The 27,966-nt window shown below is 38.3% G+C and overlaps 1 protein-coding gene across 2 annotated transcripts; it reads left to right on the top strand.

Moving 5' to 3' along the window:
- Positions 1-27,874, top strand: LOC143035071 (UDP-glucosyltransferase 2-like). Of its 2 annotated transcripts, none has more exons than XM_076201569.1 (8): positions 1-300; positions 1,687-1,880; positions 13,531-13,785; positions 14,219-14,446; positions 17,466-17,630; positions 18,852-19,074; positions 26,038-26,257; positions 26,410-27,874. In XM_076201569.1, the coding sequence occupies exons 2-8, from the start codon at positions 1,710-1,712 to the stop codon at positions 26,684-26,686; spliced, it is 1,539 nt and encodes a 512-aa protein (XP_076057684.1). In that variant the 5' UTR covers positions 1-300; positions 1,687-1,709; the 3' UTR covers positions 26,687-27,874. The 2 variants fall into 2 exon arrangements, with proteins under 2 accessions (XP_076057684.1, XP_076057683.1); XM_076201568.1 differs by lacking the exon at positions 1-300 and adding an exon at positions 430-648.
- Positions 27,875-27,966: the final 92 nt, after the last annotated feature.

The following is a 27,966-nucleotide window of genomic DNA, read 5'->3' as shown; positions in this document are numbered from 1 at the left end:
CTGCAAAGCGGATTTGAAAAAATAATCCAATCGACTGTTGGAACCTTGTCATACGATATTGCAAGGTAACAGTCTTCCTGACCAGCTCCCCTGCGCAGAAACGGACTATGAACTGCACTCAGGTAATACATTCAGTCACTGGGTCCCTTGAATAGTTACTCATTTAATCTCAAGAAGTGACAAGGACGGGGGAGAGATAAAACCGTTGGTATCGCGTCAGTCGATCGTCTGAAGGCACGGCAGGGAAGACGTCACGTCGTCGCGATAAGATCCGTTGCAGGAGTCTTTTGTATACACAAGGTAAGTTCGATCGCTTTGGAAAACAAAAAAACATCGACGTTACCGATCATGTTTATTGTTTTCTTTTTGTCTACGTGATGGCAAATTGTTGTATTTTGTAAACGGGGAGGATTATTCTTGAATTATTTTTTTATTCGCGAGTATCGATGGTTTGAAGATGCGTCAGTAATAGTGATAGCAGTCACAGCTGGTCCAGGACAGCTTAGCAACCAGTGTCAATATGCGCGCGTTTGTGTGAGTGTCACTATGGTCTTGCTTGATTGACAGCCACCCTACCGAAAATAGTATAACCCGACTTATGGTTGCCGTAATCTTACACCCACCACCCATCCATGCCCTTGCTCAAAGGTATAGTAATGGTTTGCAGTAAGCTGAGCTTCCACAATGAGTGGGGCACAAGCAATACCAGCATTTTTGGCAGTGAAGGGGCTTTCCTCAGCTAAATGTTATAGTTTAGCGCCATCCATAGTGACAACATAAGACTATGCTACTCGCGAACGCTTAATCGAGACCGTTATTAATATATTTAATCAGTTCGTCATTGTAGCTGAATATCACGTTGATGCTCGTCAACAATTTACAAGTTTCACCTGTGATTTATCTAACAAAATGTTCAGCGTTTTAAGATTTGTCGCTGATGACTGTGAAGGCGCAAATCTGCAGGAACGTTGTCACGCAGACTGCATCGCATTTGAACGATCACAGACAAAATAACCATTCTCAACAGCGACCATGTTAAATATCGACGTTGTTCTATGTATCTGTCAAATCCTGTATCAAAATGTGAAAAAAATACTAATAACACTGGGATTTCCAAATTTGCCTTCGGCATAGCAAAGCAAAATACTTTGTGTAACAGATAAGACAAATTTTGCGAGCCACTTGCAAGACTGTTCTAAGATTACTTCGTCCGTAGGCATGTAAAGACTATTATTTGTTTACTTATTTATGTATTTGTTTATATGTTTATTCATTAATTATTGTTACATAAAATATGCGAGCCACTACAAAACTGTTCTGAGATTACTGTGTCCGTATGCATATAAAGACTATTATTTGTTTACTTATTTATGTATTTGTGTATATCTTTATTTATTAATTATTGTTACATAAAATATGCGAGCCACTACAAGACTGTTCTGAGATTACTTTGTCCGTATGCATGTAAAGACTATTATTTGTTTATTTATTTGTGTGTTTGTTTATATTTCTATTCATTGAGTGTTTCACAAAAATTTGCGATCCACTTGCAAGATTGGTATAAGATTACTTCGTCCGTATGCATGTAAAGACTATTATTTATTTAGTTGTGTGTTTGTTTATATGTTTATTTATTAATTATTGATTGCTCCCATCTTTGTTTCAAACCAAAATGTGGGCCAAAAGGATCCATACCTAAGATAGCAAGTATGGCTCGACCCGTTGTCCTGCTTATCCTGGCTCTTGTACCAGTGACCGTTGCACCCCTTCCTCCGCCTGCCGGATCATACAACATCCTCATGCTCCTTCCTCTGTCGACCAAGAGTCACAGGAACCTGTACTTGTCCATCGCAGAAGGCTTGGCAGATCGAGGACACGATGTGAGTTCTAATCCTATAATTTATTCTCTGTGTACGTAGCGTATTTTCCTTGTTTTTGCATGAAGATGTCAAACGACAACTGATCTCGCGCGAAACGGGACGCGCAGACCCACAATGCAACGGACCAGGCCAGCTGTTCTTCTACGAGACATCTATGGGATGACCTGTTGTGTGGTCTTGAATTTTCGGTAAAAAAAAAAAAAAAAAAAAAAAAAAAAAAAAAAAAAAAAAAAAAAAAAAAAAAAAAAAAAAAAAAAAAAAAAAAAAAAAAAAACAACAAGTGATTGGTCGTGTGTGTGTGATAGATACACTAGTGGGAATTTATGATAAATTGTGGTTATTCCACACAAAAAGATAACGTAACAAAATTTGTTATTGTAAATACCTTAACAGCATGTTGTCGTGTTTGTCATCTTTTATTTTTGTTTGCTTGTTTAGGTATTTGTATACTTGGTTATTCGCATTGTTATTCTTATTAGGAATAAAGTCATTTGAATGTTCTTGAGATTAAATGTCTGAGAAGTATGGTAGGGGTTACAAGGTTGGATAGAATGAGAAATGAGGTGAGGAGGAGGACTGGGGTGGAAAAGAAAATGGTAGATAGGACCTAGGAAAGAGTATTGGGATGGTTTGGACACATGGAAAGAATGAGTGAAGAAAGATTAGTAAAAGAGGTGTGGAAGGCAGAGGTGGATGAAATGAACTTGAGAGGACGACCGAGGATGAGATGGATGGATGGGGTGAAAGGGGCGTTGAACAAGAGAGTAATGCCTGTTGAGCAAGAAAGGGAGTAAGCAGGAGAGAAGGGTGAGTGGAGAATGGTTGTGTGTAGATAATTCTGTGATGCAAGGGAGGGGATGGGGGAGGTTAGAGAGTGGTTATGTGTGAATAATATTTGACGCAGCCCAAAGGGATTTCTCCCCTAATTCTCTTTTCATACATGGGGGACGGAGAGGGGTGGGGATCGCCGATTAAGTGAAGCGGCCTTGCTGTGGATATGCTGTCATGGTGCATAGTTTCTAACCCAGGGCAGTGGACGGGATACAGAGATGACCCGTCATTCATGAGGAACTAAGATGAGAGGGAGGAAAGAGTCGTGGATGGGAGTGGAATAGGTAGGAATGAAATGAGTGGGATTGGTGATATGTCTTTTGACTTGGTAAGGCGGAAAAAGCCCTTTGTGTGTGTGTGTGTATATATATATATATATATATATATATATATATATATATATATATATACAGTATATATATATTTATATATATATATGTGTGTATTTACCTAGTTGTATTTACCTAGTTGTATTTTACGGGAAGGGGAGCTATGCTCGTGGGGTCCCGTCTTCATATCTCATTTTATCTAAACTATTTTTAAATTCGTGTATTGTTTTTGCACACACCACTTTCTCATCTAACTTGTTCCAACTGTCTATTGCTCTGTGAGGAAAGCTGTTCTTTTTAAAATCTCTTCTATAGCTGTCTTTTTTTATTTTCTTTCCGTGTCCTCTTGTATTTCTGTCATCCCATTTTATCAGATTCTCTCTATCAGTAATTTCTATGCCTTTCATGATTCTGTAAATAGTTATCAAATCTCCTCTCTCTCTTCTTTGCTCTAGTGTCTGTAGTTTAAGTTTTTGTAGTCTCTCTTCATATGATAGTTTTGAGAGTGTTGGTGCCAATTTTGTAATTGCTCTTTGTATTCTTTCAAGTTTTTTTATACATTTTTTTGTACTTGGTGACCATATCGTTGCTGCATATTCCAATCTTGGTCTTATCAGGGTGATTAGGATTTTCCTCACCATTTCTTCATCCAGGTATGTAAATGCCACTTTGATTGTTCTTATTAAATTATAAGTTTCTCCAAAAATCTTATTTATATGTTTCTCAGGTGACATATTATTCATAACAATGACTCCCAGGTCCTTCTCATTTTCTACTCTTTTTATTCCTTCTTCTCCCAAATTATATGATCCTGTTATTCTGTTTTTGCTTTTTCCAAATTCCATTATACTACACTTTTTTGTATTGAACTCCATCTCCCACTTCCTACTCCATTCCTGTACTTTATTTAGATCTCTCTGTAGTGATTCACAATCTTCTTCAGTTTTCATTCTTTTCAGTAGTTTTGCATCATCTGCAAAGAAGCTCATATAGCTTTCAATTCCTTCATCCATATCATTAATATATATAGCAAACATTATTGGGGCCAGAACTGTTCCCTGCGGGACACCGCTTATTACTTCATTCCATTTTGAGTGCTGATCTCTTATCACTACTCTCATTTTTCTGTCTTGCAAAAAGTCTTCCATCCAATTTAGCAATTTACCTTGTATTCCTCCTTCATATTCTAATTTCTTAAGCAGCTTCTTATGTGGTACTTTGTCAAAAGCTTTTTTTAGGTCTAGAAATGCACAATCAGCCCATCCATCTCTTTCTTGTATTATATCTATTAGCCTTGAATAGAAACATATTAAATTGGTGACGCATGATCGTCCTTGTCTGAATCCAAATTGCCTTGGATTTAGTACGTTGTTTTTTTCCAAGTATTTTACCCATCTACTTTTGATAATTCTTTCACATATTTTTGCTATTGTACTTGTTAGAGAGACTGGTCTATAGTTGGTAGGTTCTTCTTTATTTCCTCCTTTATATATAGGTACTATATTTGCTTTTTTCCAATCTTCTGGAACTTTTCCTTCTTTTAAGGAACTGCTTATTATGCTATGTATTTTGTCTGCCAGTTCATTCCTGCATTCTTTCAGAATCCAGTTTGCTATTTCATCTGGCCCATGCGATTTTCTGACATCAAAATTACCCAAGTGTGTCAATATTTCATTCTTTGTTACTTCTATTTCTTCCATAGGGGGGACTTTTTCCTTCCACTCAATCTCTTCAGGTTGTATATTTTCCCTTGTAAACACTGATTTAAAATGTTTGTTCATAATTTCTGCCATTTCCATTTCCGCAGTGTATTCAACTCCTCCTTGTCTTAATTTCTCCAAGTCTTGTTTGTTTTTCAGTTTATTGTTTACAAATCTGTAGAATAGTTTTGGTTGATCTTTACACTTTTCTATAACATCTTTTTCATATTTTCTTTTTTCCTCTCTGCACTTTTGTACATATTCATTTCTATAACCAGTATATATTTTCCATTTTTCAGGTCTTCTGTCTTTTTTCCATCTGGTCCAGGCTTTGTCTCTTTTGTCTTTTAACTCCCTACAACTTTTGTTGTACCAGCATTTTACATATTCTTTTTCTTGTTTTTGTCTTGGGACATACTTTTCCACTCCTTTTTTGTAAATGTTTGTCAAGATATTCCATTTCTCTTCCACTGATGTTTCTTCTTTGTATATTTCTTCCCAGTTTTCTTGTTGGAAGAATTCTCTTATTTTATCAAAGTTTGTTTTTTCATACATCATTCTTCCTTTTCTATATTGTTCATTTCTTTTCATATATTTTTCTTCATTAAGTTCCAGTTCAATCAATATGTGGTCACTTTTACCTATTGGTGTTTTATATTCAATCTTGTCCACTATTCTAGGTTCAGATGTAATTATTAAGTCTAGCCTCGATGGTTCTTCTTCATTTCTATACCTAGTGTTCTCTTGTATCCATTGTGTCATTGAATGGTCAGTAATCATCTCAAGTAGAGCATTTCCCCATGAGTCATCACCACTCTTTACTGTCATTTCTTCCCAGCAGATTTCTTTGCAATTAAAGTCGCCCATCATAACTATTCTTCCTCCGTCTTCCATTATTTTAGTTAATGCTATCTTTGTGTCCTCTAACATACTTTTATGTTCACTCTCCTCCCATGAGGCTGTTTTTGGAGGCACATAATTGATCACAAATTTTCTGCTCTTCTTATCTCGGTCTTCCACTTCTATCATAATCATCTCTACTGTATTCTTTCCATATATGACACCTTTCACGTTTATATCCTTCTTAGTCAGGAACATAACTCCACCCCCTTGTTTTTTCTCTCTGTTTCTAATCCAATAATTGTATGTATCATGTCCTACACTGTTGGGTGGTAGTGGGCCTTTTAATTTTGTTTCTACAATTCCCATTATGTCTGGTTCTTTTTCTTTCAAATAATCATTCAGTTCATTCAATCCTGTTATCAATCCATCTATATTTGTGTAAGACACTCTTAGTTTTCTGCCACTTCCATTGTGTTCTCTGTTTCCCTTATGTTTTTCTTTAGTATGTCGAACTGCTTTATTTTCATGTTCACTACTCTCCAATAGAATCTCTCTTTCTCTGACTCCGTTCTTTCTTCGTTTTTTGCCTTAGCTTCAATTCTTTTCTTCTTTTCTGCCTCTCTTTCCTCCTTATTCATTTCTCTTTTTATCCATACCTTTTTATATTGATCATTTGTTGCTAGTTTCCCTGTCTTGGATAGAATTTTCTCTGCCGTTGTTTGTGACCTGAATTTAATCTTAATTGGTCTGGTCTTATCTGTACTATATTTTCCTAGTCTGAATTTTTCCTCAATTTCCTTTATAATTTCTGGTTCATCTTCCTGGACTAATTTTAATAAACTGCTTACTCTTTCATTTTCCTCCTTGATTCTTGCGGTTCTATCTGGGTTATGTTTCTCTTCCATTCCTAATATAATTATACATTTCTTTTTGTCAGCTAATTCTCTTACTATATTCTCCTTCTGTCTCATCACTTTAATAACTGAGTCTTCATTATGTTCTTTCAATTGCTGTTTGACTATGTCAGTGAATGAAACCTTATTCCCTTCTTGAGTTATTCTCCAATTTTTAACTTCTGTAGCTATTTTCTCTCTATTTTCATTACTATTCTTCTTCAATTTCTCATTCTCCTCCTTTACATTTCCTAACTGTCTTTTTAGGTCCTCTATTTCTTCAGTTAAGTTTCTGTTAGTCTTCTCTAGTTGTTCCAACCTTTCAATTCTCTGGAAAATGGAGTCTACATTACCTAACTTACGTTCCAAGTCCTCGATCACCTTATCAACTCTCTCCTCTAGTCTTATCAGTCGGGGGAGGGGGGTTGTGTCCCCCCCACCCTCTTTAAATCCCTGGAACATATTCTCGTCACTTTCTTCTGTATTGCTCCTCTCTATACTTCTAATCTTTACATTTTTATTAGACATTTGATCCTCGCTAAGTCTTTTGTTTACCTTCCGCTTGTCTGGCTGGGCAAAGTCTACTCCCTCCTCATTTCCTTCCATTTCCCTCAGTAATCCCTCCCCTTTTCCTCTTTCCCTACGTTCCCACTACTCCACGAGCAATTTCCCCCCCACCCTGCAAAAACACTAGGCACTTCTCTTTGCGTTGGGATCCACAGACTTCACTTTTCTTCAGAACGTCTTCTAAGCCGTCCATTCGTTGAAGTGTGTGTGTATTTACCTAGTTGTATTTACCTAGTTGTATTTTACGGGAAGGGGAGCTATGCTCGTGGGGTCCCGTCTTCATATCTCATTTTATCTAAACTATTTTTAAATTCATGTATTGTTTTTGCACACACCACTTTCTCATCTAACTTGTTCCAACTGTCTATTGCTCTGTGAGGAAAGCTGTTCTTTTTAAAATCTCTTCTATAGCTGTCTTTTTTTATTTTCTTTCCGTGTCCTCTTGTATTTCTGTCATCCCATTTTATCAGATTCTCTCTATCAGTAATTTCTATGCCTTTCATGATTCTGTAAATAGCTATCAAATCTCCTCTCTCTCTTCTTTGCTCTAGTGTCTGTAGTTTAAGTTTTTGTAGTCTCTCTTCATATGATAGTTTTGAGAGTGTTGGTGCCAGTTTTGTAATTGCTCTTTGTATCCTTTCAAGTTTTTTTATACATTTTTTTGTACTTGGTGACCATATCGTTGCTGCATATTCCAATCTTGGTCTTATCAGGGTGATTAGGATTTTCCTCACCATTTCTTCATCCAGGTATGTAAATGCCACTTTGATTGTTCTTATTAAATTATAAGTTTCTCCAAAAATCTTATTTATATGTTTCTCAGGTGACATATTATTCATAACAATGACTCCCAGGTCCTTCTCATTTTCTACTTTTTTTATTCCTTCTTCTCCCAAATTATATGATCCTGCTATTCTGTTTTTGCTTTTTTCCAAATTCCATTATACTACACTTTTTTGTATTGAACTCCATCTCCCACTTCCTACTCCATTCTTGTACTTTATTTAGATCCCTCTGTAGTGATTCACAATCTTCTTCAGTTTTCACTCTTTTCAGTAGTTTTGCATCATCTGCAAAGAAGCTCATATAGCTTTCAATTCCTTCATCCATATCATTAATATATATAGCAAACATTATTGGGGCCAGAACTGTTCCCTGCGGGACACCGCTTATTACTTCATTCCATTTTGAGTGCTGATCTCTTATCACTACTCTCATTTTTCTTTCTTGCAAAAAGTCTTCCATCCAATTTAGCAATTTACCTTGTATTCCTCCTTCATATTCTAATTTCTTAAGCAACTTCTTATGTGGTACTTTGTCAAAAGCTTTTTTTAGGTCTAGAAATGCACAATCAGCCCATCCATCTCTTTCTTGTATTATATCTATTAGCCTTGAATAGAAACATATTAAATTGGTGACGCATGACCGTCCTTGTCTGAATCCAAATTGCCTTGGATTTAGTACGTTGTTTTTTTCCAAGTATTTTACCCATCTACTTTTGATAATTCTTTCACAAATTTTTGCTATTGTACTTGTTAGAGAGACTGGTCTATAATTGGTAGGTTCTTCTTTATTTCCTCCTTTATATATAGGTACTATATTTGCTTTTTTCCAATCTTCTGGAACTTTTCCTTCTTTTAAGGAACTGCTTATTATGCTATGTATTTTGTCTGCCAGTTCATTCCTGCATTCTTTCAGAATCCAGTTTGCTATTTCATCTGGCCCATGCGATTTTCTGACATCAAAATTACCCAAGTGTGTCAATATTTCATTCTTTGTTACTTCTATTTCTTCCATAGGGGGGACTTTTTCTTTCCACTCAATCTCTTCAGGTTGTATATTTTCCCTTGTAAACACTGATTTAAAATGTTTGTTCATAATTTCTGCCATTTCCATTTCCTCAGTGTATTCAACTCCTCCTTGTCTCAATTTCTCCAAGTCTTGTTTGTTTTTCAGTTTATTGTTTACAAATCTGTAGAATAGTTTTGGTTGATCTTTACACTTTTCTATAACATCTTTTTCATATTTTCTTTTTTTCTCTCTGCACTTTTGTACATATTCATTTCTATAACCAGTATATATTTTCCATTTTTCAGGTCTTCTGTCTTTTTTCCATCTGGTCCAGGCTTTGTCTCTTTTGTCTTTTAACTCCCTACAACTTTTGTTGTACCAGCATTTTACATATTCTTTTTCTTGTTTTTGTCTTGGGACATACTTTTCCACTCCTTTTTTGTAAATTTTTGTCAAAATATTCCATTTCTCTTCCACTGATGTTTCTTCTTTGTATATTTCTTCCCAGTTTTCTTGTTGGAAGAATTCTCTTATTTTATCAAAGTTTGTTTTTTCATACATCATTCTTCCTTTTCTATATTGTTCATTTCTTTTCATATATTTTTCTTCATTAAGTTCCAGTTCAATCAATATGTGGTCACTTTTACCTATTGGTGTTTTATATTCAATCTTGTCCACTATTCTAGGTTCAGATGTAATTATTAAGTCTAGCCTCGATGGTTCTTCTTCATTTCTGTACCTAGTGTTCTCTTGTATCCATTGTGTCATTGAATGGTCAGTAATCATCTCAAGTAGAGCATTTCCCCATGAGTCATCACCACTCTTTGCTGTCATTTCTTCCCAGCAGATTTCTTTGCAATTAAAGTCGCCCATCATAACTATTCTTCCTCCGTCTTCCATTATTTTAGTTAATGCTATCTTTGTGTCCTCTAACATACTTTTATATTCACTCTCCTCCCATGAGGCTGTTTTCGGAGGCACATAATTGATCACAAATTTTCTGCTCTTCTTATCTCTGTCTTCCACTTCTATCATAATCATCTCTACTGTATTCTTTCCATATATGACACCTTTCACGTTTATATCCTTCTTAGTCAGGAACATAACTCCACCCCCTTGCTTTTTCTCTCTGTTTCTAATCCAATAATTGTATGCATCATGTCCTACACTGTTGGGTGGTAGTGGGCCTTTTAATTTTGTTTCTACAATTCCCATTATGTCCGGTTCTTTTTCTTTCAAATAATCATTCAGTTCATTCAATCCTGTTATCAATCCATCTATATTTGTGTAAGACACTCTTAGTTTTCTGCCACTTCCATTGTGTTCTCTGTTTCCCTTATGTTTTTCTTTAGTATGTCGAACTGCTTTATTTTCATGTTCACTACTCTCCAATCGAATCTCTCTTTCTCTGACTCCGTTCTTTCTTCGTTTTTTGCCTTAGCTTCAATTCTTTTCTTCTTTTCTGCCTCTCTTTCCTCCTTATTCATTTCTCTTTTTATCCATACCTTTTTATATTGATCATTTGTTGCTAGTTTCCCTGTCTTGGATAGAATTTTCTCTGCCGTTGTTTGTGACCTGAATTTAATCTTAATTGGTCTGGTCTTATCTGTACTATATTTTCCTAGTCTGAATTTTTCCTCAATTTCCTTTATAATTTCTGGTTCATCTTCCTGGACTAATTTTAATAAACTGCTTACTCTTTCATTTTCCTCCTTGATTCTTGCGGTTCTATCTGGGTTATGTTTCTCTTCCATTCCTAATATAATTATACATTTCTTTTTGTCAGCTAATTCTCTTACTATATTCTCCTTCTGTCTCATCACTTTAATAACTGAGTCTTCATTATGTTCTTTCAATTGCTGTTTGACTATGTCAGTGAATGAAACCTTATTCCCTTCTTGAGTTATTCTCCAATTTTTAACTTCTGTAGCTATTTTCTCTATTTTCATTACTATTCTTCAATTTCTCATTCTCCTCCTTTACATTTCCTAACTGTCTTTTTAGGTCCTCTATTTCTTCAGTTAAGTTTCTGTTAGTCTTCTCTAGTTGTTCCAACCTTTCAATTCTCTGGAAAATGGAGTCTACATTACCTAACTTACGTTCCAAGTCCTCGATCACCTTATCAACTCTCTCCTCTAGTCTTATCAGTCGGGGGAGGGGGGTTGTGTCCCCCCCACCCTCTTTAAATCCCTGGAACATATTCTCGTCACTTTCTTCTGTATTGCTCCTCTCTATACTTCTAATCTTTACATTTTTATTAGACATTTGATCCTCGCTAAGTCTTTTGTTTACCTTCCGCTTGTCTGGCTGGGCAAAGTCTACTCCCTCCTCATTTCCTTCCATTTCCCTCAGTAATCCCTCCCCTTTTCCTCTTTCCCTACGTTCCCACTACTCCACGAGCAATTTCCCCCCCACCCTGCAAAAACACTAGGCACTTCTCTTTGCGTTGGGATCCACAGACTTCACTTTTCTTCAGAACGTCTTCTAAGCCGTCCATTCGTTGAAGTGTGTGTGTGTGTGTGTGTGTGTGTGTGTGTAATATCGCCATTATTATCATGATCATTGTTATCATTAGTATTAGTAGTAGTTTTAATAGTAGTAGTACAATTATCATCATCTCTGCATCTAACCTCTTGGCCCGATTTCCACTGTAAACACTTATTCGTAAACGAAACACCTCAAAGTGAGCTCCAAACTGAAACCTGTGAAAAGTCTATACGGTAAATATAACAAAAGAAAAAATTAAAAGGTGTATAGAGAAACTCAAAGTTAATAAAACACCAGGGCCTGACGGTTGGCATCCAAGAATCTTAAAGGAAATGAAAAATGAGATTGCTGTTCCATTAGAAATTATTTTCAAGAAATCCATCATATCCGGAGATGTCCCAAGAGAATGGAAGCTAGCTAACGTTACTCCCATATTCAAAAAAGGTGACAAAAAGAAACCTGATAACTATAGGCCTACAAGTTTGACTTCAATCGTAGGAAAAATAATGGAAACTATCATCAGAGATGCTATCGAACATCATTTAGAAATTAACCGTTTGATAAATGATAGCCAGCATGGTTTCAGACGGAAACGTTCTTGCGTGACTAACTTACTCGAATTCTACAACACGGTTATCTCGAGTTATGACAAAAGAAAGAATATAAATTTAATATATCTAGACTTTGCAAAAGCTTTTGATGCCGTCCCCCACGAAAGACTACTTACTAAATTAGCTTCACACGGGATAAGTGGTAGCCTATTAAGTTGGACTAGTAATTGGTTAAATGATCGAAAACAGAGAGTTGTTTTAAATGGTAAAACTTCTTGATGGAAAATTTTTTACAAGTGGAGTTTCTCGGGTTCCGTTCTTGGGCCACTTCTATTCATAGTATATATAAATGATATAGACTATGGACTAAAATCTACTGTTTCCAAATTTGATGATGATACAAAACTGTGCGGAATGACAAATAATCACTTAAATCAGTTAGATATTCAAGAAGATTTAGATAAATTACAGCAATGGTCTGAAAAGTGGCTAATGAAATTTAACACAAGTAAATGCAAGGTAATGCACATAGGTAAAAATAACAATAAGTACGATTACAAGTTATTTGAAAATTCGTTAACAAAAGTGAATAGTGAAAAAGATCTCGGCGTAATTATCAGTAACGATATCAAATCATCCAAGAAGTGTATTTCAGCCTCTGATAAAGCAAATAAGATTCTAGGACTGATTGCTTGATCTTTTGACTTCAAAAGTCCATCACTCATTAACAAGTTATATAAATCGTTAGTTCGTCCACATTTGGAATATGCTGTGTCCGTATGGTCACCGAATCTCATTAAAGACATTAACAGATTGGAAAAAGTACAACGGCGAGCCACAAAACTTATTCCAAATATCAAAAATAAATCCTACGACAATCGACTAATACATATGAATCTGTTTTCCCTAAAAAAGCGTAGACACAGAGGTGACTTGATACAGGTCTTTAAAATTCTAAAGGGAATTGACAACATCAAAAGTGACAAAATTTTCACACTGAATGAGAATCAGACAAGAAACAATGGTCTCAAACTGTCCGGAAATAGATTCAATTTGAAAGTGGGTAGAAACAACTTCGCCAACCGTGTAGTTAATGAATGGAATAAACTTCGTGCAGAGGCAGTGCAATGTAGTTCAGTTCGAAGCTTTACAAACCATTTAAACACTTAAGCAAGATGCTGTAATGATTATTATTTATTCTATGTTATTTGTTTTTGTTTTGTTGCCATTTGTCTGTTTGATTCTCATCTATCATTAGTTATATGTCAATTTATTATTATTTACTAATTACCTGCATGTTTGTTGTTTGACTGTGCCTATGCGTTTATTTATGTATTTTATTTTATATTTACATTATTATAGTTTGTATTCATTTATTATTATTATTAGGATTTTTCGCGATATGGACCAAAAGGTCTCCTGTCCATATGCTCCGCCTTTGTAATATAATTACGGCAGCGCCATTCTTCACGTGGGCTATCCTAGGGTGATAATTATTCATGACCATCCTGAGTTTACTATTCTTTAGTTGTATAAGTTGATGACAATAACCATAACCCTCATTCAACCTAACCTAATCTTTATTCCACTGGTGATATTTTGCGTACTGGGGTGACAATTCTTCAGGTTCTCATGGGGTGACCCCTTTATTCTTCTAGGTAACCATGGTAACGAATCACTCCCCCGTGTCCAAACATCATCGTATTCACGAAATTTACCATAAAATTCTATACGTTGCCGATGGCGGCGCTGACGTCTTCCAGATGTTGGGCAACAAGTCGTCTGACTTGACTGTGATGGCGGAGAACGCTGAGCGATTTGCGTGGGAATTTTATCAGGTTCCCAAAGTCGCCCAGCTGTACGCCAGAAGGCATCTTTTTGACGTTATATTTACGGGTACAAAATTCAATGAGGTAAGTAAGCCTATTTGTTTTAATAAGTGCCGAGTCATTTCTCTGTTGGGAATAAAAATTTGGAAATATCCGATATTCGTAGCAAACACGACTTCCGGAAACGGCGAAATATATAATTGCGTTTGGAAATTAAATAGGTTTTGGAATTTTCCATCCTGAATAGAGATTATCATTATTATTTTATGAATTCACAATATGGATATATGTGTTTGTTTTATCATCAGAACAATGTTTCAGTAAAATAAAACAGTGAGTTATTAGTGCATTCACAATCAGTGAAAGCGCTAATGACTCGCTGTTTTCATTTTACTGGCGGAATTCTGTCTGCCACCAAGCTGTTTCATTCAATCAACAGAAGAAACCACTCCATCTCTATCTCTGCAAAGGAAAGGGTTGTTTTTCATTAAAGGTACTTCGTGGCTTTTCTTCGCAGGTGACATTTCCCTTCATCCACGGAAAGACCTTCGTAGTTCTTGATCCTTCAGGAATCGACGTCATATCAAGCGCCCTCTTTGGCAACGTCCTAAACCCGGCCTATGTCTTTGTCAAGCCCACCCGGCAACCCAGGACCTTCCTGCAGAGGATGCTCAATCTAGGGCGTTACCTCGCTCTTCCGCAGCTCGATAGCCAGATGACCCATCTCTCCGGTGTACAAGACAAGGTTAGTTGTAGTGATGTAAGACTACCGATACTGTGGCTGCAGTTTCCACTAGTGCTGGGCAAATACCGCTAATTTCAATACCGGAATTACCGGTGAACAACAATACCGTTACCGAAATTACCAGCAGTTTACCGGCAAGACTCGTGAGGTAGTAATGACGTCCAAAGTTCGAGTCGAGTTCGAAAAATCAATGTTTTTGTCCTTTAATAAGCTATATCTTTGGTTCTGTTTTACATATTATTTCTATTGTTATGTAATTGTATAGGGAAAAAGTCCTACTTTAATTGGTGCTACTATAGTATGCTATCTACCGAGCGAGTGAGTAAATGGAGGGTGTCTGAGGGTGGGTGTGGTGTATAAACTTTCGTCCGCGTCTGTCTGCATGCATGGGTTCATGTTTGGAGGGTGCACATGGGAGTGGGAATTTTGTTAATACACACACACATATAATGAGCTTTGACTAATTTGTAATAAATGTTTTCCTATAAACTAACCTGACTAATTTGTAATGTTTTCCTAAAAACAGTTTTTTATGCTCCCTTGTTTTAATACTTATTTCATACAAATTAACCCAGCACGTGATCCAAAGACCAAGGTGAATACTCAAGGATATATTAGATTTCATTGTCAGCATATTTTTTATTTGTTTACTCAATTATTTTTGCATACAAATTAGTTCACATTCTTATTTAGAAACAGAAGCATATTGGCATTTTCATCACTTAAGCATATATATATATATTATATATATATATATATATATAATACATATATGGGTCTTCGTTTGGCGACACGCGGAATTTTTCGATGAAACTTTCACAATTAATATAGTTTCGTATGCTGTTCACAGAAATAACATTAATTCTATTGAGAAATTAGAAAAGTGCCAGAAAAAAAACGGTTTTAATGGTAAAAAATTACCGAGACTTTATCGGTATATACTTGCTTGGTAAAAGTTTAACCGGTGGAATTAGCGGGACACTGGGCCCGTCAGTACCGGCACTCAGTACCACCAAGCCGAGACGTGCTTACCGCTCTCTGAGTGTTATGGTATAGCTTATCGAGTTATCGGTTAATGAAGTCTTAACGGTAGCAGATTTTTTGCCGGTAAGCTACCGTTAAGGTTGTTACCGATAAAACCGGTAACTTTACCGGTAGCTGCCCACCACTAGTTTCCACTATGTTGTAGTATTAGTTAATACCCATAAAGAGATACAGCTGTGAAGAAATAACAATATATTGTCGTCCATGGATGGCAGATTACGTTGTCGTATGATCTTATCTCCAGATGTTTACTAAGGCTGTCCAGACGATTGAGCATTGCCCGCGAGTACAAGCGAGCAGTTTGCCCGTTAAGTTCACCGATTGTGCCCGTTAAAACACGGGCAAATTGCCTGTGTCGGTTGTATAGTGAAAGCACCAGACACTGCCCGTGACCAGTGATATGACGTCACACACGAGGCTTCCAATGGAGGAAAAGGGCAGAAGTTGTCATTGTTCACTGTAGTGTTTGACAGACATGTCTGTCTCTGCTCCCGCTATGGATCACTGGTCGAAACCTCACATTCTACATTTAATAGAAATTTATCGGCCACAATACTTGTAGTTATTGTACCGTACACACTCTGCAGGCCCCGCCTGAGCGACTACACGCTCTGGCCATGTCCGGGTTTGACTAGGCCAAGGTCTAAATATACAGGTCAGACCGTTTGAATTATTGTGCGCAGCTTCTGACGTCATTAGGCTGGGTACGTTTTCTCTTTGTGAAACACTGAAGAAAACTGTGAAACGCCAAGGAAGACAGGAACTATAATATTTTATATATTATATATATATATATATATATTATATATCATATATATTATATATTCATATATATTATATATTCATATATATAGACAGGAACTATAATATTTTATATATATTTATATATATATTTTATATAATATTTGTCAGAATATAACTAATTGCGTGGAGCTGTGCGAGCAAAGGCAACGACCTTCCCGAACGACGGACCAGCTTCAACTGACAGCTATAGGACCCGTGAACCCCACTTTGAACAGCCAGGTGACGTTCACGGGCCCGCTGCGCCAACTCCCTCGAAATTCGGTCGTATGTGGTTAGACCTTATATTCTTGGATCTTGGACTAGGCCATCTCGGTTTCATGTGAATGTGCTCTGGTCGCCTGAGGGAAGTGCTTGATCGTCTAGACGGGCCTCGATGGTCGTTCTTTCATTTACACGGGGCACTAGTATCTAATAACGTTTCCCAGCCAACGATGCATAGTTTTTGCAACCATTTAATCATTGATTTGTGAGAATTTATGAAGATTATTAAAATCCTCCATGAAGCGAGGAAATATTTACATTGGGGGAGCAAGACTGGAAATTCCCCACCTTGCAGAGAAAGTAAATTACTTTATACATTGTAAGGCAATGTATACATAAGAAAATGACTGGGGAAGTTACTGCAAAAATTAATAAACAAACAAATAAATAAACCAAACCATAATTTTGCATCTTGTCGGTAACTAAAAGGTGTGTACAACTTCTACCTACTTGAAGTCGACGTAGCTGCTTTGAGCCATTTGATTCCCTGACTGTATTCCTCGTACATTGTTTGCATATATTCTAGCTATAGATATTCATTCTTATGTATATTCTTATGTAATTCTTCTTATACTGTGTATAATATTATATTTAGCTGCATGCCCAAAATAATTCGTTTCTCAGACATATTTTTTTCAATAGTTGTCAACATATTGATAATGGAACTATTTCCCTCATTATAATAGTTATTTTTCAAAATATTAATAAAAAAAAAAGGGATGCGTCTCTTACGGAAGTTCGTCTTAAATGCCGACCAAGGTCCATATACTATATGGACCTTGATGCCGACTAATACGGTAGATTTAAGGTTATCGTTGTGCATGTAATTCAGTCATGCACAATAATTTATTATATTTTAACTTCAGTTTGTAATCACATTTACCTTAGGTTTTGTACTCTTTCCAATAAGATAGAAAAAATGTTCCCTGCCCTGCCACCAGTACGTGAGCTGAGAAAGAACATGACCCTGGCAATGTATAATTCCGACCATTGCTATGATGATTCTGTGCCGCTTCTGCCCTCCCAGGTGGAAATCGCCTGCATTCAGTGCCGTGTGGGCCAACCATTAAAGCAGGTGAGGAGGATTTTGTGGTCTGGGACTGAATCAAGGAAAGACTTGTATCCTTCCTTACATTATCATTAGGTTATACAATACTTTGCCATTACTAAGCCAAATTCAGCAAATTATTGTCATATTGATGATACTGGGCCAATTTCTATCCTATCTGGATGTAAATCTGACAAAGGATTGTATGGAATTTTTCCCCATATTTGCCATAACTACAAACAAATGTGTCCTGTGATGATCGTATCTAAAATGACATATATTTCACCTTAAGCAAACATAATAACCAGTGATGATATACAATAAAAATACAATATACAGAATATTCTTAGAATAAAATTGTTGGTTTCTCAAGTATCATCTTAACCCACGTATATGCTGGTTTTCTATGCTCTCTTTACTTTCCTATCTCTTTCCAAGTTGCCCTTTTGCACTCTTTCAATTTCTTCCAAAATATAATTTTATTCCTTTCAAAATTCTTATGACACCTACCCCACCTCATGTCTGCTCCTCTCTTAGCTTCCCCCCACTTTGTACTTTATTCCCACCCTCTTTACTCTATACCTCTTATATACTTTGTTTCTTCTCTGCAACTGTTCCTTGTATAGGGTGAGAAATGTGGAGATGAGGTAGGAATCAGAAAATGCTGAGGTGATTTGGAGATGTGAAAAGAATGAATGAGGAAAACTTCTGGTGAGTGTGGAAAGCAGAGCTAATTGGAGCGAGTATGAGGAAAACCAAAAGTTAAATGAATGGATGGGGTAAAGGGGGCTTTGGATACATGTGGGATATCTGTTGAACAAAGGTATAAATACAAATGGAGGAAGATTGTGAATGGTCTGACCTAGTTATGGACCAAAAGGTCTCCTGTCAGCATGCTCCTCTGTAATTCTTTGATGGAGACTGAAAGGTTGTTTTCATTTGTTTCATAAAAAATTCTGGGTGAATGATGAGGTGGGGTCACTGAATAATGAAGCAGCACAGGGGTGGACATTAAACCAGCTCTTGTTTGTTGGTCCCCACTGTGAAAATTGTGCCTTGCTGTATCACCTTTGACCAAAGCATTGTAGGAGGACATGGCGACCCTCCATACTTGAAATTCTGAGATTGGATGGGTAGTTTAATGAATCTTATTTATGTAATAAGTGGGTGTATACTTTGACTGCCACTCGCATTATAAGGGGAAAAGGCCCTTTGATGTATGTATATATACTGCTTCTTACACTACAGCACCTACTGCGATGGATGCAGGGAGCAGGTCCTGCAGGAGTGATATACTTCAGCCTGGGTACTGAAGCCCAGAGCTCAGCAATGCCTTCTCTTTACCTTGATCTTTTTGTGGCTGCCTTTGCCAGGCTTCCCCAGCGGGTCATCTGGAAGTGTGAGGATGAATTGGAAGGTCTTCCAAGCAATGTCTTGCTGAGTAAATGGCTTCCACAGCAGGACATTTTAGGTAAATGAAAGGTGTTATCATAATTTTATTTGCCATCTTCAATACTTATGTATATTCTTCCATCATGTTTGTGCAGTAATATTGTACTCAGACCATACATGGTTTCAAGATAATCTGCTTTTATAGAAAAAAATTCATTCATGTGATATCTATTCAATCATATCCATAGTGATGTCAATGTACTTCTATTTTATTTTACTGATGTGAGACTAGTGATGAGCACCTACAAGTGGTAGTTCTGGAAAGTAAACATACATAATATACCAGGGGCTTCTTCCCCCTTACAAGGGAGGTAGCAAAAGTCAAAAAGGCATAATTCCACTCCAACCCATTTCATCCCCACCCACTCCACTCCCATTCACCACACCTTCTTCCCTCCCTCTTATCTCAGCTCCTCATGGATGATAGGTCATCTCTACATCTTGCCCATTGCCCTGCGTTAGAAGGAATGCAGTAAGACAGCACATCCACAGGAAGGTTGCTTCATTTAATTAGCGACATCCCTCTCCATCCCCTCATGCAGGAACGTTGAGGATGAGAAGAAATCCCTTTGGGCTGCATCAAGATATCATTCACACATAACCACTCCCTAACCCCACCCCCCACCCACTCCCTTCCATGCATCACAGCCTCATCCATACACAACCATTCTCCATTCACCCCAGCCTTCTGCCTTCTCCCTTCCCTCTTGTTCAATGCCTCTTTTACCCCATCCATCCATCTCGTCCTCGGTTGCCTCCTCTTGTTCACTTCATCCACCACTGCCTTTCACAATTCATCAATTCAGATAGGCCCCACCACAGAACACTTCTTATAACATTGGACATTAGTAAAGCTTTTGATGCTATCCCCCGCCACAACCTAACAAATAAAATATATAACACAGACATGCACAATAACACCAAAAGATGGCTGGCCAATTATCTGGCAGGCAGGAATGCTCATGTGTCATATAATGGCCAATCATCGCACATCAGAAACATTAAGAACGGAGTACCACAGGGCTCAGTTCTATCCCCCACATTATTTAATCTATACATGCATGACTTACCCACACCAGACACCTCAGAAATACAAATCTCTTCCTACACAGATGACATAACAATCACATGCACACATCGTAACACAGACAAAGCTGCAGAAATAATCCAGCCTTACCTTGACACACTCAACACATGGTTCATCACAAACAGACTCAAAATAGCTCCAACCAAATCTACAGCAACACTTCTCACCAACTGGACAAAAGAACACAAATACATACCTCATCTCTACATCAACAACACTCTAATACCACACACAAACACACCGAAAATTCTTGGTGTAACATACGATACATCCATGTCTTTCAAACAACACCTCACAAACATAAAAAACAAATGCACACCTAGACTTAACGCACTTAAGTCAATCACTGGAACAACATTTGGACAAAACAAAGAAACTAATATAACAATATACAAACAATGCATACGCTCAGTGATGAATTATGCGAGTCCTGCATGGGCTCCTAATCTCAGTGAGACACACCACAACACCCTTCAAATCATACAAAACAAAGCCCTAAAAACAATTACAGGCTGCACAAATACAACACCTACAGACCATTTACACCATGAAACAAAAGTCCTCAAAGTCAAGGACCACCTCGACATGAGAGGCACACAAACACTTGCTGCAGCCACCACAAACACATCACACCTGCTACACTACATAGCAGAACACCCACACACACACCAAGAAACATTAAAACAACACCCAAAGACCTTTATAACGCACAGATACTCTCTTCTCTTCCTCCACAACCACCAAATACCAGCCTCCGGAAACATATTCATAATCATATCACTCACCGCTCCATTAACACACTGAAAGACAACACACTGCTGCATGCCAGACCCCCTGATATCCACCCTTCTGAATCCTCTCTCCCACGAAAGGACAGAGTCCACTTGGCCAGACTGCGATGCGGTCACCACCCAGCACTTCTAAGCTACCAGAAGAGGCTGGACGACCGTGTTGTGAACAGCTGCCCAGGATGTAACACTTCACCCCATACCATACAACACATAATGGAAGACTGCATTATACACAATCATGCACACAAACAACACAACATACACTCTATAAAGGATTTGTGGGAAAACCCAGTTTCAGCTGTGGCCTTCCTTGGGGAGACGGGACTGCTCGGACAGACAGTCTAGGGAACGACAACAACAACAACAATTCTTTCATTTATCTTTCCTAACTCATTCTTTCCATGTGTCCAAACCATCCTAATACTCTTTCATCAACCCTATCTCCCAACTCCTTTTCCACCCCTACCCTCCATGTTTCTTACTCTATCCAACCTTGTAACCGCTACCATACTTCTTAAGCCACGTCCACACGGTCGAGCTGTGCCTGGCAGGGCAAAGTCTGCAGTCTATGCCCGCGTAAGATGTCCACACAGCTGTCTGTGGTGGTTGGAGGGCAGTCGGACGCCAGCAGTTGTTGTGAGCGAGTGGTTCATTACGGTAAGATCACCATGGTGCGCTCCATACTTTGAAAGAAGATAGCACTATATTCTATCATAATTGGTGCCTGCATTAAAAAGAAAAACAAGAGACCACAGAGACGTGTCTGGTGCCGGGAGTGGTTGCAGAGACGTGAAAGAATGGGTAGCTCTGTGACAATCCTACGTGAATTGCATGAGGAAAATGAAACTTTGTTCCGCAATTACGTGCGGATGGACATAAACAGTTTTTATATTCTTGTATCGAAAGTGGAGAGCTATATTCAGAGGCAAGAGACAAATATGAGGCAAAGCATTACACCAGCAGCACGTTTGTCTCTATTTCTGTAATCAAAACACCTTACATTCCACAGACATTCATGTGATTTATATATATCAATCGAAGTTATAGTGTCTTGTCGTGACCAATATGCACTAGCACTCGGTGTGGACATGGTGTACTAATAACGTGGTAGTCAGTGGATCTGCCTACACCTTACCTCGTGCGTTTGGCAGTGACGGAAGACCTCCATCCACTGCCCTCTGTTGGTGCCGGGAGCGGACAGTTTGATGGTTTGCCCGCTGAAACTGCTCGTACAAGGGCAAAGCCTTAGTGCCCGATGGACACTGCTCAACCGTGTGGACATGGCTTAAGGAAATAAAAAGATAGTAGTGTATAAAAGAGGGCTTTTGCCATTGGGCGATTGAGCGAGCGATTAATTGGCGGTCTGTACTGAGCGGGTTTGCTAACTTTGCTCGCACCTCACCTCGTACGTTTGGCAGCGATGTCAGCCCTCCATCCATCCACTGCCCGCAAATGGTGCCGGGAACGGACAGTTTGATGGTTTGCCCGATGAAATTGCCCGTTGTCGAGCAAAGCCCTCGTGCCCGGCGGGCAGTGCTCGACCGTGTGGACGTGGCTTTAGACATTTCATCTCAAATTCATTTGAACTCCTACTCTCTTATGTTCCATGTTTCTGCCCCATACAGTGCTGTCGGCACAATCACCCCTTCATACATTCTCCTTTTAGCATTCATTCCCAAATGTCTATTTTTCATTACACTTTTTTATCCCCCAAGGCATTTCCTTGCTTCTCTCAATCTACAATTTATCTCTACTCCTCCCTTTCCCACCACATGTGACCCCAAGTATCTAAAGCTATTCACTTACTCCAGTTTCTCTCCCTTCATACTCATTTCCAAATTGCTGCTATCTCCCCCTTGTACATCTCATCACCTTACTTTGACCCATAACTTTCTACTCTTGCACACCTTCCCAAACTTTGTTACTAACTTCCTTAATCCCCCCTCTGATCCTGCTATGAGTGTAGTGTCTTCAGCAAACAACAACTGTCTTACCTCCCTTTTTCTCCTTTTTCTTGAAGTATCTCAAATCCCCTGCCCGTTATCCTTACATATACTTCCTGCACCACTCCACCCATGTATACAGTGAACAGCCATGGTAACATGACACATCCCTGGTGAAGTCCCATCTTTACCTCAAACCACTTACTCTCTCCATTTCTAATTCTAACACAGGCTTCAATCTCATATATCTTTTAAACCTCTTACATTGCCTTCCCGTCTATCCTGTCATAAGCCTTTTCCAGATCCATAAATGCCCAAAAAACATCCTTACCCTTTGCTAAAGCTTTCTCACACATGTCTTACCAGAAAAATTTGATCCATGCAACCCCCTACCTTTCCTAAACCCACTCTGTTCCTCACCAATTATTCCCTCAGTTCCTCCCCTAATCATTTCCATCAAAACCCTCCCATAGGCCTTCCCAACTACACTCGACAAACTGATCCCTCTGAAACTACTACACTCCATTTGTCCCCTTTTCCCTTGCAAAGCAGAACTATACAGGCACTCCAGTCCTGCAGCACTCTATCCTCCTGTAGACAAACATTGAACAATTTCACCAGCCAGTCCACCATCACTGTACCTCCGTTTTTCAGACACTCCATATGACACCCATCTAACCCAGGTACCTTACCTACTCTTATCATTTTAATAACTGCTTTCTGCAACCACAGTTCCCTCCCTGTCCTCCTCCACATTTAACAACTCCCTAAAGATGCTCTGCCCATCTTCTTACTGCTGCCTCTTCTGTTATCATCTCTCAATTTGCACCTTTTACCTTTTCTTCTCTACTTGATTTGCTTCCCCTTCCTCTCTCAATTCCCTTCCAAAACATCTTTTTATTATTTTCAGTTTTTCTGTCACACTCTTCCCCCATTTTACATCTTTCCTTTTTGCCTCTTTTATCTTATGTTTTACCTCTTCTTTTTTCTTTGTACATCTGTTTCCCTCATCCTATTTTAAAACCAGTTTGTGAATGGTCGATTCTTCTCTTCTACAACCTTCTGTGCTTCATCATCCCACCACTCACTACCCTTTCTTCCATTTCCTCCCATCCTCCTTATTTCACATACCATCTTTGCACACCTTGTTACTCCCTCCTTGAAATGCCCCCTTTCCTCCTCTAGTCCTACCTCTGCTCTGTCTTTCACCTCCTCACACTCTTCTCTCAACTTCTTGTACTCCTTGTACTTCTTGTAAACATACAAGAGAATAGTTTTCTTTACACCCGTCTTCCAAATCTGTCAACATGGTCTCCTCTATCTGCAAATACAGTTCCAAAGGGCTGGACCCTAAATCTATCACCTTCAACTGTATTTCTTCCACATTTTCACATAAGGAGAGCTGACAGCTGGTGACTGCATCCCTCCTACGGCTGTAAGCTAGTGATATAAACACTGTCCAACATGAACACACACAACACAGATCTTTGGGAAGGCCTGAGGACCACAGCCAGCCATGGTGGGGCTTTCAGTTTCCAATCACTGAAACTTTAGGCAACAAGTATCACTGCCTCCCATATAACTCCACCATTGTACATCTATGGAAGGGCCACTGCCAGCTACTGAGGATGTGGGTTTCCAATCAATAAAACCTGGGGCAACAATTGTTATTACCACCATCTTTATGACTTCACTTTAGCCTAAATACAACAAAAGTCTTGACTGATACTTTCAGCCACTCTTGGATGTACAACAAAATTCAAACAATCTGGAAAAGAGACCACACCAAACTAAACCACCAGAAAATGCAGCATCCTGCAGGCCAATATCATTACTATCCATTATATTCAAGTTGATGGAAAGACTTGAGTTCAAGGAGGGCCATTCCACTAGAACATTTTTCACAGACATCATACAAGTGCTGGAGAGATTCATCGAGGAACTGAAAGAATGGTCAAAGTATAAACATAAGCAAGGCATTTGAAAAAGTTCTTAGGCACATACTCTCAGAAGAGACCACAGACAAAGATATCTGCAACAATAAAAAGAAATTGCTAACAAACTTTGTGGGAGTGAGGGGAGGGCTAACAAACTTCTTAGCCAGCAGACAGTGCAGATTAACACAAAATAATAAAATTTCCTGAACTGAAAGACTGTACAGTGGAAATCCTCATGGAGCAGTACCTTTACCTCTTCATAAAGGGTCTCCCAACATCAGATTCAGCAGAAGAAAAACCTAATCAGTCTACAAAGTTCTTGAGAAACACAGCTTCATTTCCACAGAATGGTTCCTAACAATCAAGAACATTGACACATTACAAATCAAAGTAAAGCATTGAGAATAATAACAGGATACACTAAAACCACCAACACACAGAAACCAAAATCCTCCCTAGAGAGCGTATATCCATACATATACCAAAGGCATTTTCTCCCTTACACGGGGGGTAGCCTCCCTAGAGAGCACTACATGAAAATTAGAGGTATTCAGTTCTATGCAAGAAGCCTCAACCTACTCACCCATCTCATCACACCACACAAGCATAATCAACTGAACACAAGAAATTAAACCAACAACATATTACTCAAACATCTACAACTTACCATCTGCACCACACAGTACATCCACACAAAAAAACACAATCACATTTGGATCACAAAGTAAGCACTTCAAGACTGACCTTTCAACTCCCTACTTCAACACTCCCCATAGATAGATCCTTCACAAGAGAAGCAACAACCATACGAGTGCAACTGCATTTAGGTCACCACCCATCACTTAGACAATACACAGAATAGACCTGACTACAGAGGCATACTGCTTCAAATGTAACTATTACATAAAAGACACCAAACACCTCATCTTATTGCCCCACCCCAACTATACACATACATACATATACCAAGGGCTTTCCCCCCCTTACCAATGAGGTAGCCAAAGTCAAAGGCATAAATCCACTCCCACCCACTTCATACCCATAATACTCCACTCCCATTCACCACCCCTCCCTCACTCTCACACAGACAACTCAATATAACTTTATGACTTATGGACCAACCAAGTGGCTATTATAGGTTACCTGGGAGCACTGGATTTCCTATTGCTATACATGTCTTCATAATACCTTTATGGCAGTATAATTAACCATATTTATCCATAGCTCATTCCAGTGTTAAAGTATTCATAACCCATGGAGGTCTGATGAGTATCCAGGAGTCAATCTACCATGCTGTACCTCTTCTCGTCTTACCAATTACGGGAGATCAGTTCCATCATGGAAATATGATTGCAGTCAAAGACTATGGCATCATTCTTAACTGGAAGAACCTCAGTATCAATAAAATTGTGAATTCCATCACAGAACTCATTGAGAATAAGAGGTTAGTACTAGGCACATAGGCTGTAAGAAATGGTTTCTCAGCTAGCTATGTCTCTTTGTGTACATGTCTTACTTTGCTGTTGTTATTCATTTAGTGATTATACCTTTGTACAACTCGTGTTGATTACGATTGCATTTTTTTCTAAATTACAGATACAAAGATGCATTGACCCAAGCATCAGAGTGTCTACATGACCAATTAGAGACGCCCCTAGAACGTGCTGTTTGGTGGACTGAGTATATAAGTCGTCACCAGATAGCCCCCTTCCTGAGGAGTCCTGCTGCTGACATGTCATTCATTGAAATTTTCTTCCTTGACGTCATTCTCATCTTCTTCTTACTCCTTTTTCCATCAATGTGGCTATTTTGTAATATCATGTCAAGTTTTCTATCTCTTCTTTCAGTGAGAAAGAGGAGTAAATCTGAGTAGATTTAAGTTATCTCAATAATGCTTCATATTGAAAATAGTTGGCATACGAGTGTAATGGTGGTAGAATAACCAATGATGGGTACCTGTATGTGGTGGTCTTGCAAAACGGACAGCAAAGCTGCCCATTTCCGAGACATGTCAACCTCTTCGCCTCCGTCAGGAGATGCAACCCTAGGGAACTTACACTCTCTCTCTGGACTGGCCACTTTTAACTTCAACTGCACCTCTTACATTTTTTCACACATGGAGAGCTGACCAGTGACTGCTCTCCTCTCTCTCACTTTCCGCTGATGACAAACAAAAGGTCACACACTCGAAGAGAAAGAGGTGATATGATTACAGTGTTCAGGTCACTAATGGGCATAGATTGCATTGACAGAAAATATCTCCTGATTAATGACAGGGTTTAAGAAGTATGGGAGTAAATTAAGACCATGTGTATAAAGGATGTGAAGAAATAGCTTTCCATATAGATGTATAAATATGTGGAATAACTCAAATAACACACAAGTTCATATCTAAATAGCTCATACAGGACATGAGTTCAAATCTAAATAGCTCATACAGTACATGAGTTCAAATCTATATATGATAATTGGAAATCAAGGATATAGATTAAGTTGGAACTCTACATAAATTTGAGTCTAGGTTTGTTAGAAAATTAGATAATAGGATACAGGATCCAATGAGCATTGCTCATTTTGTGTATACTACAATTAGGTAAATACACTGATACAACACAGACAACAGTGCAGAATTTCTTTCCAAAGAGGTCTGTGGGAGGTTCCAAAGACTGTTACCAGCCCTGTAGGGCTGCAGGTTATCTACTTATTGAAACTTGAGGCAGCAACTGATTTATTGTAATGATTCTGGTTAGAAAATTCAGAATGAATTAGTTTTTACTCTCTAACATTTTGGCTGTTTTCCTCAGTGTGAAGAAGGCATTCCCAAAGCACGAGAGAATAAAAATTCTTTATCTAAGTCTCAGTATCACCACAATTCACTAAATATCTTTCATTTGAACTTTCACTAACCCTTCAGCGTCTTAAATGTCTACTCAGCAGATTATCATTCATCCATCACATTCTCAATCTAGATACTTCTAAATTCTAGATCTGAATAAAGAATTAAATTGTTTTTATATCATTATCTCCTTTCAAAAGGAGATCTGAATAAAGAATTAAATGATGTGTTTATATCATTATTACCTTTCAAAAGGAACATCAAGAGGCTGCCTGCAGCATAATTTGCTTCAAGTCTTAAAGATAGAGAAAATTTGA

Source organism: Oratosquilla oratoria, chromosome 18, assembly GCF_046742065.1.
Source record: "Oratosquilla oratoria isolate Oo_2021 chromosome 18, ASM4674206v1, whole genome shotgun sequence".
In the NCBI taxonomy this organism is placed as follows: domain Eukaryota; kingdom Metazoa; phylum Arthropoda; class Malacostraca; order Stomatopoda; family Squillidae; genus Oratosquilla; species Oratosquilla oratoria.
Note: the sequence above shows the minus strand (reverse complement) of the source record. Positions and strands in the feature narration are given on the sequence as shown.